Here is a 17,291-nt window from a genome sequence, read left to right as displayed (position 1 = left end):
CGGGACTTGCTCTCTCCTACTACGCTGCTGGCCGGGGTGTAGTGGAGGCTTTTCGGTACGTCCCAGGTAGTCTTTTCCTTCTTGTGGGTTGTTGTCTTCTTTATCCTTTGACTGATCGGTGTGATGAATATTAGCCTCATCACCACCATGTCCATCTTTGAACTATGAAGTTCCCTTACCTCGAGGAGTTCTGGTATGATCCTGCCTAGGCGGGCTCTTCTTACTGCCCGATCGGTGACTTCCTGATCTCGAAGTTTCTGATTGGTGGCTCCTGGAGGGAGTTCTAGAGTTCTCCCTCTGTGTTGATGCAGTTCTAGAGCGGACTCCGTCATCTGCCTGACTAGTCTAATTGCTTCGACTCCGGTCAGGTCCCCGAGAGTCCGTCCTTCCAGCAGGGGACTTCCGACTAGCGTTGTCCTTTCGTGCTCCTTGGGCGGTTGCTCATGCTGCGGCTTAAGCATTGGCTTGGGCCAATTGGGTAGCTGCCTCTAAAGTAAGTGCTGCTTCGCGATGTCTTCGGTCGACCTCCTCTTGTCGTTGTCTGATCTCTTTGCTTTTGGCCTCCATATCGCGCCTTTGCAGCTCTAATGTAGATCTCTGCCTCGCTATCTCTTCAGTGAAAGACTCCTGCCGAGCATTGAATTGCATCATCTCCTCTTGGAAAGCACCTATTGCTTCCTGGAGTTGTTCAACTTCTGGAGTGGTCTCCTCGAGAAAGACCCTGGGCTCAGGCTCTGGGTTCTGCGGTCCAGGACCTTCTGATCTAGCAGGCTCTTTTGACGTGCCTGAATTTTTGGATGCCACATTGGTATTCTTGGGCACCATCTTGATATGATAGTCGTGTGTTTCTTCTCTTCAGGCTCTCAATGAAAGCACCAAAATGTTGACCACGATTTTGGCCAACGACAAGTAGACGTCAAAACTACAATAAACTTTCTAGAGAAAATACGACACTGATAAGTTTATAGTGATTCAGCCCCAATTTATTGGTAATAGGCTAATCCATTTGGAGTTGTGATATATATATCCTACACTTAAGATCAGATGAACTTGAGTCAACTGATTTTCTTAAGTGTAAGTAGAAAAATACATAGTTTCTCTCTCTAAACTCTCTCAGAAAATGCCCCAAGAATGCCCCGAGTAACAGTCCCAAAGTCTCCAAACTAGAGAGCTTTTCTCACTCTAAAAAGATCAGATCCCCCAAAATGATGCCATGAGCCCTTTATTTATAGGCTCATGGATCGTACATCAGATATTCCCTTTGACCGGATCATTGGTTCTTCCAAGAGACTTTAATTAATAAAATATAAATGAATTTAAATTACAATAATATAACTATTATTTTGGGATATCTGAGAGATTCCTGCGGCAGTTGAGAATGATTCGGGTTGAAGCTGTTACTGAGGACATAGGCAAGCACCTCTCGTTGGCAAAGCACACTTCTGGGCGGTATAGGCAAAGCACTCCTCTAGCACACCTCTGGTCTAGCATGACACATCTCTGGTCTAGCAAAACACTTTACTGGTCGGGCAAAACAAATGACTGGTCAGCCAAAATAAATGACTGGTCGGCCAAAATGACTGACTGGTCGGCCAAATCAAAACGACTAACTGGTCGACCAAAACAGATGACTTGTCGGTCAAAATGACTGATTGGTCTACCAAACTCCTAACTGTTCAGTCAAAAATCTTTACCAGTCGGACAGAAATTCTATCAGGTCGGTCAGATCACTTTATCACAACTTCGAAGAGCCAATACATTTATTGACTATTAATGTGCTATTTACTGACCATGCATTGCCACTTGTCTCTTCCGATTGCTATGTCATCGAACTAAAATTTTGGGGATAACAAACTCCATGTGCTCACTGCAAATACAAAGTACAACATTAAAATTTCAATTATACATAAAAATGAGCATAATGTTTATTAAATTTATAACTTACGTTATATATGGTTGAACCTCAGGATTGTTTTCCAACACAACTAAATGAGCTTGATCTAATTCTGCATGAGATATGGTCACTGCTGTTCCTTTCCCTTGTAATCCTCTATAAACTCCATCCGAGTTATTCCGTGGTTTGCTAATTCTGATTGTGTCGATTCCATCCATGTACTCTGAACAAAATTCCACAGCTTCTTCTGCTAAATAACACTCCACCATACAAGATTCAGGGCGATGGTGATTACGTACATATCCTTTCAACACCTTCATATTCATTTCAAATGGATACATCCATCTCGCCCAAACTGGTCCACACAACTTCGCTTCTCTTACTAAATGGACCATCAAATGTATCATGATGTCAAAAAAAGATGGTGGAAAATATTTTTCAAGCTTGCATAAAGTTTCAACTATTTCATCATGCAATGCATTCAACTTCTTCATTTCCAATTCTTTTCCGCATAGTTGATTAAAGAAGATGCACACACTTGTCACACTATCTCAAACTCTTTTTGGTAAAACTGACCGAATGGCAATTTGAAGTAATTGTTGCATTAATATATGACAATCATCTGATTTCATTCTAATTAACTTCAAATCTTGCATAGACACCAAGTTTTGAACATTCGATGAATAACCATCAGGCACTTTCATCTCTGCCAATGATTGATATACGGCTCACTTCTCTTCGTTAGACAATGTAAACAAAGCAAGAGGCAAATATATGTGTTTCCCTTTTTCTTCAGGTGCCAAGCGGTGTCTTATACCTATCTCAACAAGATCTAAACGACTAGACAAACCATCTTTGGTTTTACCTGGGATATCAAGTAATGTACCGATTATACTTTCACATACATTTTTTTCTATGTGCGTGATATCCAAGCAATGTCTAACGAGTAAATCTTTCCTGTAAGGAAGTTGAAAGAAAATTGATTTTCTTTGAAAACATCCATTGACTTTTTTTGTTTTTATTCTTCTTCCCATACCTAAAGTCAACTTTTTCTACTTCATTAAGAATTTGCTCACCTGAAAATGACAAAGGAGCAAGGTCTCGTTCCACAGTACCGTCAAGTGACGGGCCCTTGTGTTGGTGCAACAAATTGGACAAGCTTGGTAACCTTTTGTGCTCAAACCTGATAGGTTACCATATGCTGGAAAATCATTAACAGTCCATAACAACACTGCTTTCAAATTAAAAACTTCTTTTTTAAAACCATCATATGTCTCAACACCATTTTCATACAACTCTTTCAAATCATCAATTAATGGTGCCAAATAAACATCGATATCGTGTCCTGGTTGTTTTGGGCCTGAAATCATTAATGAAAGCATCATAAAATTCCTTTTCATGACCAACCAAAGAGGAAGATTGTACATAACTAGGAAGACGGCCATGAACTATGCCTACTACTAAGAGATCTATGCGGGTTTACTCCATCAGCAGCTAAACCGAGACGAAGATGTCTTGGTTCATTTTTGAATTCTGGATTGATATAATCTACCTTCTTCCAGGCCTGTGAATCTGCAGGATGCCAGAGTTTACCATATTTCACTCGTCCAGTCTCGTGCCATATTAAGTTCTTAGAGTGTTTAACACTTCATTATAATCGCTTCAGCCTCGAAATCAAAGGTAAGTACCATAGCACTTTCTGGGGAATAAGTTTCGTAATCTCTTTACTTTTGTTAGGTTTGTATCGTGATAAACCACACTCTGGGCAAGTGTCCATGTCTGCATACTCCTTACGATATAAAATACAATCATTCAGACATGCATGAATCTTCTCATACTTCAACCCTATCAAACTTAATGTTTCTTTACTTCATATGTAGACTTCGGAAAACAATTTTCTACCGGCAAAATCTCCTTGAAAGCAGCTAAAAATTGACTAAAACACTTATCGCTAACTCCATTTTCTGCTTTTATGTTATGAAATTCAACCATTGTTGGCAATCTTAGTTTATTGCAACCGCTGAACAATTGTCTATCTGCATCTCTAACCATACTATCAAATTTTGCTGGATTATGAAAATACTCTTCTTGTGCTTCATCAAGCAATTCTATAGGATGATCATCAAAATCATTACTCTCAAAATCATCTACACCTCGCCTACCTAATGGATATGGGTCGTCATTTAATAATTCTCCATGCCAATACCATTTACTATAACTTATATCAAATTCCCAACAAAATACATGATCCTTTATCATGGTAATATTCCCCTTTACTCCATTACCACAATCGATAGAAGGACAACGAATTTTTTGTGGATCACTACAATTCTTTAGGCAAAACTCTAAAAATTTGTTGAATCCACCTTGAAATTGTGATGTTTCTCTCCTCTCAAGCATCCATGATTTATCCATACTAATAACAATATTAAATTCCTAATAAGTTAGAAAAAAACTTTTTTTTTTTTGAACAAAAGGAAACTTTATTCAAAAACCAACCAAGATACAAAACAAAGCAAGAAGCAACAGCTTTAAACAGCCACACTGCAGCCTGCAACAGTAGCAGCAGCACTCAAAACACCACTACCAACCCTCTACAACATTGAGAATATATTTGTCCCTTTTACTAAGCTGATGAAGACTCAGACCCAAAACTCTACATTTGACAATCTTCCTAATTTCCAAGATAAGACTACTAGCTGAAAGACAAACAGAGTAAAAAATACACTTGTTCCGATTTTTCCAAACAAAATACAAAGTAGCTGCAAAAACAGCATTAATAACTTGGTTCTTCAGAGTTTTGATAGCTGTCATACACCAGTGCTGAAGCTCCATGTAGGACTTCGGCCATTGAAACACTCCCAACTAGCAACTAACCTCCCCAAATAATTTCCTAGTGAAGATACATTCCAGGAATAAGTGGCTGTGAGATTCATTTACTGAGGCACAAACAGGACAGATAGCAGAGTGGATAGGCATTATGCGACTCAAATGATCTCTGGTGAGTAGTTGGCTGTTAAGAATCTGCCAATAAATGAATCTGTGCTTGGGCACTAGCAGCTTATTCCACACAGTTCCAGCATATAAAACTTTTTGGGCAGTAGCAAGAGAAGTGTAAAAAAGTTTGACACGAAATTTACCTCCCTTTTCAGCTTGCTGCAAAGTAGTTGCATCAATGACTTGACTTAGCCTCAATAGCTTCTTAAAGTACCAGCTCATATCATGCTTAATAGGAACATTCCAAATAGAGTGCTCCTTAAGATAGACTGAGTTAATCCATCTAACCCAAAGACAGTCCTGTTTGTTAGAGATCGCCCATAAACACTTCGCCATCAAAGCCATATTCCATTTCTTACCTTCGCGAAATCCAATACCACCCAGCTTTTTAGGGAGACAAACTTTCTCCCAAGAGGGGTTATGAAGTTTACTTCTGTTTCCGTTGGCACCCCAGAGGAAGTCACAACAGCTTTTGTCTATGGCTGCTGTGATTTTAAAAGGCAGAATGAATATGCTCATCCAAAAATTTCTGATACCAAGCAATACCGAGTGAATTAGTTGAGCACGCCCAGCAAAAGACAGATTCCTACTCGCCCAACAATTGAGATTTTTATTCAGCTTGTCCAAAATCACCCCGCAATCTGAAGCTTTCCATTTAGTAGGACGAAGGTGAACTCCCAAGTATTTCAAAGGAAAAGATCCTTCCTCCATTTGCATCAATTCAAGAATCTTCCCTTTATTGTCTTCTTTAACTCCTCTAAAGAATATATGAGATTTCGATTTGTTCGCAGAAAGACCTGTAGAATAACAGAATTTCTTGAAAGCTTCTTGAATATGAGTCACTGAAATGATATTGCCTTTACAGAATATTATCAATTCATCTGCAAAACATAGGTTAGTCAACCCAAGCTGCTTACACAAAGGATGAAAACCAAACCCTTTTTACCAGAACTATGAGCCAATAATCTGGTTAGATACTCCATTATCAATGCAAACAAAAGGGGAGATATGGGGTCTCCTTGACGTAGGCCTTTTTCCCCTTTGAACGAGCCCTGAATCCTTCCATTCATGAGAAGATTTAGTATAACCTTTAAGGAGATCCTGGAAGATCATAATATTGTGAGCAAGAGTTCTATTCTTTATGAAGGCTCCTTGGTTGCTGTGAACAAGGAAGGGAAGCACTTCCGAAAGCCTAGAACAGAGCATCTTTGAGATACACTTATAAAGTGTATTACAGCAGGCAATAGGCCTGTAATCACTTGCTGTTTTCGGGTCTGACACCTTAGGAATGAGAGATATCACTGTTTCATTCAGCGACTGAGGCAAAAAACCATCCTGGAAGAATTCTAACACAGACCGAGCTATGTCATCTCCAATATTCTCCCATAACCCCTTGAAAAAACCTGATCCGAAGCCATATAACCCAGGGCTTTTAGAAGAATGGATGCTGAAAAGAGCCTTCTTGACATCATTCTTACTAAAAGGCCTTAATACCTGACTTGCTGCTCCAAAGACAGTCTTCTACCCTGGTTCAAACAATTTAAATCAATTTTTTCAGTGGCCGAACTACTACTCCCCATAAACTTCCTGAAATGAGTGAGAAAGTGCTCCACTACTATCGAATAATCATCCTCAATTTTATCACCAACAGAGAAAGAAGTAATTCTATTTTCCAATCTTCTTTTCCTCATAATAGCATGGAAGTATCTAGAGTTTTCATCACTGAAATTGACCCACTTAATTTTACTTTGCTGCTTGAGATAACTAGAGTATCGGTTTAGCATAATAGAAAAATTTTCCTGCTTCTGAGTAACAGCAAGCTGAAGCGTAATATCAGAGGGGTTAGAAGCCAAAGCTTCCTGAGCTATATTGAATTCCTCCTTGGCCGACTTGTAATCCAAGACTACATCTCCCACCACTTCCCTACTAAATCTTTTCAAAACATGTTTAACCCGAAGAAGCTTCTGAACAATCTTAGATAAACCTCCTCCCGAACCTGAAGAAGAATTCCAGCTGTTCATTACTATCTCTTTGTAACTTCTATAGGATAGCCAGTGATTACAATATCTAAAGGGTTTGAATCCCACCTTATTCAACTCCTGGTTTTTAATCACACAGTAGCTATGGTCTGAAACATAGTCCCATTTAAAGCAAGCTTCAGATTTAGGGAAAGTGTCCAACCAATAGTCATTGATAAAAACTCGATCAAGCTTAGAAAAAATTCAGTCTCCAACATCATGCTTATTAGACCAGGTAAAGTGCGCACCGGAGCACTTGAATTCATCCACTTGGCCTAAAGCCAACCAGTTTTGAGCATCAGAGAGATCTTTAGCTACAATTTGTCTCCCACCATTCCTATCATGGAAACTAAACATAGCATTAAAATCCCCAAAAATAATCCAAGGATGTTTCAAATGACCAATCCTAGCCAACTTATCCCATAGCTGTTTCCTTTCCCCCATAGAATTACTTCCATAAACTACTGCGGCAAAGAAAACCTCCTGCTGGCCACACACTTTAACCCTGCAGTGAACTAATTGAGAGTCCTCGAGTAAAATATCAACCTTCACAAACTTAGCTTGCCAAAAAACCAAAATCCTACCAGCAGTGATAGAACTAGAAAAATAATCCCAGTTATGGAAGTTATTCGCAAAGACCTCCTGAACCTTCTCATGTTTCACCTTGGTCTCAAAAAGAGCTCCAAAACCAACTTTATTCTCTTTACAAACATCAAGAATAGCTTTTTGCTTTTCTTTTTTATTCACACCCCTCACATTCCACCCTATCATATTACAAACCTCCATCAAGTAGTTGGGTTAGAATTAGTGACCACTTGCCCAACCCTGGTCTCAAGTAAAACCGCATAACCATTTCTTTCATTAGTCTTAACTGGAGCTGCAACTGCCTTGTTAGGGGCTGCTACTGCCTTGTTAGGAGCAGCCACTGCCCTTGGCCCTCTTCTTTTGGGAGTAATCCAACTAGCTGTGATGATATGTGAATACCCTGATCAGTACTCTCCTTTGACTCAATGTCCTTATACATGCTCTTACCCCGCTCGTCTGCATCAATACTTGTAGAATTTTGCACTCTGTTTTCTGGTTTAGTAGCCTCAGTTTGATGCTTTTGAACTATCTCAGAACCATTAATTTCCTGTTCTGACTTCTCTCCTTTCTCAACAGAGGTTTTCTTCTTCCAAACCACTCCTTTTTCCTTGTTACAATTAGCCACTATATGCCCTAACTGAGCACAAACAGCACATTTAGAAGGGAGCCATTCATACTCAACCGATTGTTCCACTAACTGCCCCCGTTCATTGATATAAGCAATACTTTTAGGAGGGTAATCCGAAATCTCCATATCCACCAAAACCCGAGCATATTTCACCATCTCTCTACTCTGGGTCACCTTGTCCACCATTATTGGTTTGCCAATTGTACTCACCAGAGCACTAAGACTATTTTTTCCCCAATATTGCAATCCCAAACCATTCAACCGAATCCACACCGGGACAGACTTAACCATTCTCACAGAATCCATGTCTGTTGTCCAAGGACAAAGGACAATTGGTTTCTTGTCAAAGTGAATGACTCCCGTTTCCAGTATTAGGTCCCGTGTAGCTTCATCCATGAAATTTACCAATGTGAAACCAGAGTGCATTCTTACTATCTTATCAACCCCTAGGTTCCCCCAGACTCTTTTGACAAAACCTTCAAAAACTCTAAAGGGTGGGTTAGCACCAAGCACAATACAAACTATAGAGTTTTTCCAGAATGAGGCTTCAATCTCCACCTCCTCCATATCCAGACGAGAAACAATTTGTTCACCAACTTTCAGAGGTTCAGTAAAATCCAGACGGGTAGGAGGGGTTAGAACCTGATTCGATTTGAACTTACTCCAAATTTCCTTCACAGAGCTCTGAAAATCGGCTCCCTCGACCTCCTCAGCACAGTTCCCTGCTTTGGACGAAGTACGATTCATATTCCCATCATACATCTCCTCAGCTCCACGATCCATCTCTAAATCGGCACAAGGTTCATGAAACTCTTCAACAGTAGTCAACTCAGGCTCCACTTCTTGGATCGAAGGGAGGTCTTCCGCCGTCATCTCATCGGAAACCGCCACCGGCTTCAATGTTAGTTTCTTCTTCTGACCCATGGGAAGAGAGAGAGAAATATCACACGCCTAAATTACAAATTTGCTTGAACTTCACGCAAGTTAGAAAAAAACTTATATTAGGTTCTAGTCTTATAAAATTTTTAAAAATTCGACAGATTTTCCTCTGTTTCTATAGCATACAGTAATTTCATAATTACCTATAAAACCAATACAAACAAACACAATAATCAAGCATATATGAATCCATCATTATTAGGTTCTAGTCTTATAAAATTTTTAAAAAATTCGGCAGAGTATCCTCTGTTTCTATAGCATACCGCAATTTCAAAATTTCCTATAAAAACAACACAAACAAACACAATAATGAAGCATAAATGAATCCATCATTATTAGGTTCTAATCTTATAAAATTTTTAAAAAATTCGGCAGAGTATCCTCTGTTTCTATAGCATACCACAATTTCATAATTTCCTATAAAAACAACAGAAACAAACACAATAATCAAGCATATGAATCCATCCTTATATCACCACAACACGCAAATTTCCTAGAGCCTACTTCACTAATTTTCAAACAAAACTTTCACTAAATGCAATATGCATGATTTAATCAGCCTTATCTTTATATATAAATCTTGTAGTAATATAAATAAATAAAAAAACAACTAACCTTCAATATTACTCTTCAATTCAACTGAAATGAACAACAAAGTTCACCACTCAATCGACGACCCTACTAAAACATTACTTACATAATTAGTAAACTACATAATTAATTATCAAACTAATAAATAAATAAAAAAATCAAACTAGTTATAGAAACTAATGAACAACACTTTGATCATCTTCAAGCTATTTATTTTTTTCAAATATTTAAAAAGCAAATTCATCTCTTGTCACAATTTCTAAAATTTACTAATATACATATATATTTATAATAAACCAAATTTTTATCACATTATTTAACCTAACAAAATAAAAAAATAATTAGAAAAGTTAACAAAATATTAATAATTTTAATTATAAAATTCGAAATAATAAAAAAAATAAAAAAACATAGAAAAATAAAAAATTACCAAAACCATATTTTAGTAATCCATACCTGTTTTGAAGCTCAAAAACACATTGCAATGACAAAAATCTAGTCAAAATCCGACAAGAAACACCAAGAAACCATGAGAACTAATACCCATGGCCAAATGTATTTTTTTTCACTAAAAAACAAAAAAAAAAGGATTTTGGGGCTATATTTCGGTTTATAATGAAGAAAAGTAGTAAGAAAAAAAGAAAAAACAAAAAAAAAGGTTTGGAGAACGAAAATGGGTGTTGGCTCACGGTTGTTAATGGAGGTTTTGGGGTTTTTTTGTACAGAGGAAAGAGAGGGATATGACCATTCGGGGTGCGGGAGAGGGTTATATAACCCTTTTACTTCGGTTTTTAGGTAAAAACCAAAGTCAAAAATGCACTTTCTACTTCGGTTTTTACCTAAAAACCGAAGTAGAAGGGGCTGAGGTGGGCTGGGTTGTGCACCTTTTACTTCGGTTTTTAGGTAAAAACCGAAGTAAAAGGTGCACAAGGGCCGCATTTGGCTTGGCCATTTTTTCACATCTTTATTATCTCTAAACAGAAGTCATGGGCATGTGCAACCAAACATGACCCTCTTCACTTTGAATTTTGAACTTCGTTTTTTTTTTTAAAAGCGAAGTAGTATGTAATTTTTTTCAAAGTGCCAAATTCAAAAGCGAAGTAAAAGAGTTTGAAAAGGTTTTTACTTTAGTTTTTAACCGAAGTAAAAGCCTATATTTCTAGTAGTGTATTGAATTGTAAAATCTGAGTCCTTTTATTTTTTGTATTAAATTGTTTTAGTAAATTTTGGGCTGTGAATTCTGAGTTTGTATTGAATATTTGGATTTGTTTGTATTGAAAAATTGGTATTTTTGTTGGTATATTGTAAATGTAAATGTATTTCTAGTTATATAAATATATGGAATATTTCTCAATGTTATTACTCATAGATGATAGATATACACTACAGGAAAAAATGCTTTTAATAACACTGAAAATGTGTTATCAAAACATACCATAACACTTTTTGATGTGTTAAGACCGACTATGTTATTGTAGGTCAGGGTACTTTACATAACACTTTATCATTGTTATACAGATGTGTTATTATACTGTCAACGATAACACAATTTCTATGTTATTTTAATAAATAGATAAGTGTTTAATTATGTTATTTATAGTCGATTATATAACACATTTCAATACTTAAAAATTTGTGTTATACTACACTTTAGTATAACACATTTTTTGTGTTATACTACACTTTAGTATAACATTTTTTGCGTTATACTACACTTTAGTATAACATTTTTTGTGTTATACTACACTTTAGTATAACACATTATTTGTGTTATATAATGATGTTTGCATAACACAATTCTTTGCATAAAAAGTGTCATTGTAATAGATAATATAACACAATTTTCGTATTATAACACTAATTTATTCTATTATATATATATTTTTTATATAATTAAAATTAGCTTTTTAATATATACTAGCATCATCAAATGAAATTGATTTTCAAATAACAAAAAGTAAAAACATTCAACATTGTATTAACAATCCACAAATTAGTTTAAAACATTCAACATTGTTTTAACAATCCACAAATTAGTTTAAAACATTAAACACTGTCATCAACGACAAAATGTTCTTTAAGTATTCAAGTAGTCTTAAATATTCAACATATTCTACTACTTTCAGCATAAAATATTCTACAGCTGCCCAACACAAAGCCTTCAAAATTAAGTACCATTTTCTATTTCGCTTGTCACATCTGCAAAAATAAACAAATAAATATTTTATTGTTATTATCTAGCATCACAAATTACTTCAAGAAAAATGCTATGGAAATTATTTCCAAGAGAGGACACCACATACAAAATAATGAATTCACAACTACACCAAAGCAAACAAAGAAATCAAACACTAAATTATAAGACATTGGTTCTTTTTTAGTATGAAATCATGTGTTCATGTATATGTGTGAAAGAGAAAGAGAGGAAGGAAACGATAGAGAAGTTAAACAAAATTTATATATGTAGCATACTATTCCAACCATAACAGTAATAAAATTGTTGAGATTAGCTTTTGGAACCTAGCAACAATAAAAAAGAGATAATAGTGATAAATACTAAAAATAAAAATCATTAACATGCTACTGTACAAATTGAAGGTACCAAAATCACCCTTCATGAGTCAAAGTTTTCCAATCTATACAAGAGATTGTGAAATAAAGAATTCGATTGTAGAGAGCATAACAATAAATCAACAGACCTCGTGAACTACTATAAACTACTATAGAATCACAGAAGAATACAATATTTTGATCCTAAATTATTATAAATTCACTCTTTGAATGAATCTCAGTGGTCTTAAGAGTAGTGGAATCATAAACATATGATTCTATGCATATAAATATAATAGCATAATATAAGAAGCAATAAAGAGCACTACATATGCTTGTGTGCATATAAACATAGCTGCATGATGTAAGATATATATAAGATCCAATGGCCTAGAATCTAGATGACACTCATATTATATGTGTGCAAGGCAAACATGTGATTAGGCTTACTAAAAAAGAAGCAATAAAGAGCATAAATGGTTGTGCCAATTCATTAGTCTGAAATAGTTTGAGAGATTAAATAAAGAGCATGACCATGTATTTATACTAAGTCCAACAAGCCATAAGAAACTCATAAAAGAGAAACACAAATAGAACACCACAATAAACTAAGCTACAAAAATCAGCAGCAGAGTGTGCTTTATGATCAAAGCCACTGCCAAAAAAAAAAAAACAGAGAGAGAAAACACAACAGACTAAACTTTGAAGTTTTATTAACCAACAATTCTGGACCAAAATCATTGTCAGAGAAGGATCCCTTCCAGTTATGAATCAAATACTATTTTGCAACATCAAGAGAGATATTGACAATCCCTTTAACACAATCCAAACCCAAACACAAATAGAGATATTGACACCTAGAATAAACAACCAAACAAAAAGCTATTATGCAGCATGTCTGTTTTAGTAGCCAGGATAGCTTTTCCCAAAGAATAACTGCTGCCTTTGTAGACAGAATTGTACAGTAATGGACAAATACACAATTGATCAAGGTCTTGGGCTTCAAGGGTAGACAAAAGTTAATTATTTTATCTCCAAAATGATTTGTAACCACTAACCATTAAAGTACATATGCTATAAATATAGAGAGTGAATGTATCAGAGAGTAACAATTCCACTACAATGAAGTTTCATATAAAATCATACCAGTATGAGCAATCGATTATTAGCGTGCAAATAGCCTTTAATTGCATCATTATTAGGAAAATCAGGTGTTGCATCTCGAATTCGTATTTCCGCCTCAACAACACTATCATTTAGTTCACTGAAGAAAAATAAAATTTCATTATAGTCCATCTATAACTTCACAAATACAAGTATGGGATCTTTCTAAAACTAATAACAAATATATTAAATATCTCCCTATCATGTACCTCAGCACTCTGTCTTTCATTCTCAGAGTTTCTTAGCAACAATATTCAGAGATATTTTTTATATCCAAAGAAACAGATAGCTAATATGATGTAAAAGATGACTTTTAAGATAGCTTTTTCAAACCCCAAAGGAAGTAGGGAAAGAAAGGGGGGCAGGTAAGTTTACAATAACGAAATCAAGAGAAAAAAGGTATGCGGAGTAATAAATTAAGTAAGAAAATTGGAATGCATCATTGTGGAGTAAAAATAATCTGAGAGTAGATTAAAAAGAACAAAAAATTGTACCTGTGACAGCATATAGAGCACATAAAGCATGGAAATCAAGAGAGTGATCCTGTAAATAAAGAAAGATAGGATCAGAAAGAGTACACAGTCGTTACTCCTTAGGAACTAGAAAGTTACATCTAACATGTGAGAAATAATCATAGCAAAATTGGAGTGTATAAATATCATATGAATGAAAATAAATATAGCTTATTATCTTTTATGTTTAGACATTTAGTTGACGCACTGGCATGAGAAACTGAGGTTCAATTCAAGAAAAAAACAAAGATGGGGCACAATGATGTGACCTACTCATCAAGATATCACATAGATGGGTCACTGATGTGATCTATACCAAGCTTAACACTCTCAAGGTCCTATTTTAATCGTACCAGGTAAGCCTATACCATTTGAAATATAGAACCATTGTGTCTAAAAGAGTGATTGCTTAATCTAACAGTGATAAGATACGGTTCAGTATACACAACTATCAACAACACTTAAAACATTTGTCCAAATACCAAATTGCCCAAAAAGAATATAGTGAGATATAAATTGTCCATTCATATAGTAATTACTGACTAAGATGGCCATAAACGAACCAAGTGCTGTATTGGAACAGCTGTCAATGTTCCAAATATGCCGTTAATTCGTCCAACAATTTCATGGACCTGGCTTGTGAGTTTTTGATCTGTGAAAATGCAATATGAAACAGTGTATTAATTGAATTTTAGCAACAAAGCAAACAAAATGCACTTAGAATTGAAGTGTACTTCCTCAAACAAGGTAAGTTGTTTAACTCTGAAAAAAAAATCTTAACCATTGTTGACTGAGTAAATTATTTTAAAACAATGATAGTAAAAAGATGGAGAGACAAAATAGAACACTATTCTGCATCAACCCCAAGCTACAATCAGAAGCAACCTAGAACCCAAAACATAAAGCTTATAGCTCAAATTCAGACATAGAAACACATTAAACTACTAAAGGATCTAGCACAAGGAATTAAACTTAAATTTAGACATTCCAATGAGTTTTTCTCTCCCTACTAAAGAAGAAGAATTCCTAAAATGCAACAGATGCTAGTCCTTCTGCCAGGGCTTGAATTAATCAAGGAAACAAAAAGAAATCATGAAACATAAAGAATAAAACTATTTGCAAATCAGGCAAACACAAGAAGAAGCAATGAAAATCTAGACAGAAGTATACACTCTGAAACATCTGTTCTAGTTGGCACAGCAATTTGCAACAAAATATGTATAACACAACTGCTTAAATTAAATTGCAATCATGCATAGTTACCAGCTGTATCATGGAACCCTGATGAACACCAAACACAAAAGTGATCCCCAGTTGATTAAAAAAAACAAATATTTTGTCTAAATCATTATCTTTATTACTCAATCAACTCATTAATCATGGAACCCAATAGTGATCTAAGACCTCTTTAAGTTTTTAAGGCCCTTGAGTGGGGACATTGGGAAAATATATGGCCACCAGACTATGCCAGCAACTAAAACCTTGTTACTAATGTACAAACACTTCTATTACCCCCAAAACACAGGTAAAAATCGCATCTTTTTCAGGGAAAATCAAAGCAAAATGTAATAGCTTTAGCTTATAGAAAAAGCTAAAGTAACAGAGTTTTCTAGACATTACAAGTGGGAATCCCCTTGCAAAGAACCCAAGACCCACAACAGAAACCAGTGACACGATTATAATAGGACTAAATAAGCCATTTATTCTTTTCATAATGTAAAAATTTTATTGTCTTATTCTTTGTGGCATTTCTAATTTCTAATTCATGTTGATTGCAACTTATATCTAAAACCAGAAAATGAAATTGAATTGAACTTACTTTCTACTGCTTCTCCAATTCTTCTAACAAACTCAGAGTTTACGACACTAATGTACGTTTCCTGGCCAAGATACCACGAGTTTAGATTGTTTGTTCGAAGGTTCCACATGCCACTATTGTCTAGAGAAATCAAAATTGTTGTCCAAGCTCTGGGAAAGTCCTGTAACCAGTTGAAAAATCATTCTGTTAACAAGACATGATTCACTTCTGACAGAATATGGCTCTTGATTAAGGGAATTCTGGTGCAACGACTCAAGAAAATATGAGCTAAATATTAAGCTAACTAAATGCAATGCTACAGAGCACACACCACCAAAAAAAAATAAAGAAACAAAACAACAATAGCAAAATCAATCAGCAATAGCAACATCAAATATCAAAATAAAGTTACATATTGTATTGTACTAAGATAAATACACTTGAATAATAAAAAAATAGAAAAAAAAAGTATTAAGCATGCTTACGTGTCCAATAATAAATCTGCTAAAGCACTGCGCTTGATATGCTCACCCTTCATGGCAACATCTGTGAAAATAATCTGATCTGGTTGTACACCTCTTTGAACAGCATCTGGAACACCAATAGTTTATCAGTTACTAATTTATCTTTCCTTTGTAAGATAAATACCCATTACTACATTATGAAATATAAATAACGAAGAAGAATTCAAATATTATGCATGTAAATGATTTTTCTTGAGAAATGGTAAAATGGCAGTACAATTGCAAAGTCTTGACTCGCCAGCAGCAGAAAATTTGAGAAGCCAAAGTGCACTATTTGGTACTCGCTTAAGGATGTTGCACCTGCATTTATCGACACATGAATCAGTATAGTTATTGTTGTGATTCAATCAACTCAAAGTTATGCAAATATAAACACTCAACTAACCATGTATTGAAAATATCAAGATCCATCTTGTATAGCTGGTTAAAACAATCAAATATAAATTTGTCCTCAGGTAACCCATAGCTAGATCTCTTGGGTTGGTAGTTCGGGTCTAAAACATCACAATTTTTCTGCAAGAGAAGCATGAAGTAGTGTTGTCACAGGAAAAGAAAAACTACTTTGACTAGTACTAGACAGCAGCAGCAATAATGTGAAACAGAATTCCAAAGCTATGAACTAAGAATGAAATTACAGTTAGGTAAAGGAAATACCTTCATATCTTCCAAGGCCTCAAATGATTTTGCATTGGCATGATGACACTACTAGAACCATAAAATGCTCTCCACTTGCAAATGTAAAAGCCAATTAAAATCATCCCACAAGTTACAGTGCGCAGGAGAGATGTCACTTTCAGAAAATGAAACATCTTCTACTGATCCTTGAGAAACTGGAGTTTTAATGAGGTTTTCATGGCTAATTCTTGGAGGATTTGATTTTGTTACAGTGCGCTTTATGGATGTCTTCCAAGCAACATGTTTACGATTGAGCTGAATGACCAAAAACAGAGAAACACAACTCAGAAGTTTATATTGTGGTGTGCAAAGAGGAGAGATTAAACACTAAGTTTGGAAATTGATGGTGAGATAGATAATATAGCATAGAGAGTACCAGTTGTTTTTCAAGAATAACCTCTCTCGTGTCCAACACT

The 17,291-nt window shown here is 35.5% G+C and overlaps 2 protein-coding genes and 2 long non-coding RNA genes across 4 annotated transcripts in view; all 4 read right to left on the bottom strand.

Annotated features, from left to right (window-relative positions):
• LOC133825832 (uncharacterized) overlaps positions 1 to 6,912 on the bottom strand; it is a 40,709-nt gene extending 33,797 nt beyond the window's left edge. The window contains exons 1-5 of the mRNA XM_062258727.1: positions 6,386 to 6,912; positions 6,127 to 6,338; positions 4,772 to 5,772; positions 4,543 to 4,656; positions 4,394 to 4,445 (exon numbers count right to left, since the gene is read on the bottom strand). Of these exons, the coding sequence (XP_062114711.1) occupies positions 4,394 to 4,445; positions 4,543 to 4,656; positions 4,772 to 5,772; positions 6,127 to 6,338; positions 6,386 to 6,912 (1,906 nt within the window). The remainder of the gene's footprint in view (positions 1 to 4,393; positions 4,446 to 4,542; positions 4,657 to 4,771; positions 5,773 to 6,126; positions 6,339 to 6,385) is intronic.
• Positions 6,913 to 7,810: 898 nt separating this feature from the next.
• On the bottom strand, positions 7,811 to 9,046 carry LOC133825825 (uncharacterized). The gene has a single exon (XM_062258722.1). It carries the CDS (start codon positions 9,044 to 9,046, stop codon positions 7,811 to 7,813), a length of 1,236 nt encoding a protein of 411 aa, XP_062114706.1.
• Positions 9,047 to 11,610: 2,564 nt separating this feature from the next.
• On the bottom strand, positions 11,611 to 14,151 carry LOC133801867 (uncharacterized). The gene is made up of 2 exons (XR_009877031.1): positions 13,861 to 14,151; positions 11,611 to 11,851 (listed from the first exon to the last, which is right to left on the bottom strand). It is a non-coding gene; the product is annotated as an uncharacterized LOC133801867 (long non-coding RNA).
• A 1,422-nt stretch (positions 14,152 to 15,573) lies between these two features.
• LOC133801874 (uncharacterized) lies at positions 15,574 to 17,279 on the bottom strand. Its single transcript, XR_009877037.1, has 3 exons — positions 17,252 to 17,279; positions 16,586 to 17,130; positions 15,574 to 16,500 (listed from the first exon to the last, which is right to left on the bottom strand). It is a non-coding gene; the product is annotated as an uncharacterized LOC133801874 (long non-coding RNA).
• Positions 17,280 to 17,291: the final 12 nt, after the last annotated feature.

Source organism: Humulus lupulus, chromosome 1 (assembly GCF_963169125.1).
Source record: "Humulus lupulus chromosome 1, drHumLupu1.1, whole genome shotgun sequence".
NCBI classification, from domain to species: domain Eukaryota; kingdom Viridiplantae; phylum Streptophyta; class Magnoliopsida; order Rosales; family Cannabaceae; genus Humulus; species Humulus lupulus.
Note: the sequence above shows the minus strand (reverse complement) of the source record. Positions and strands in the feature narration are given on the sequence as shown.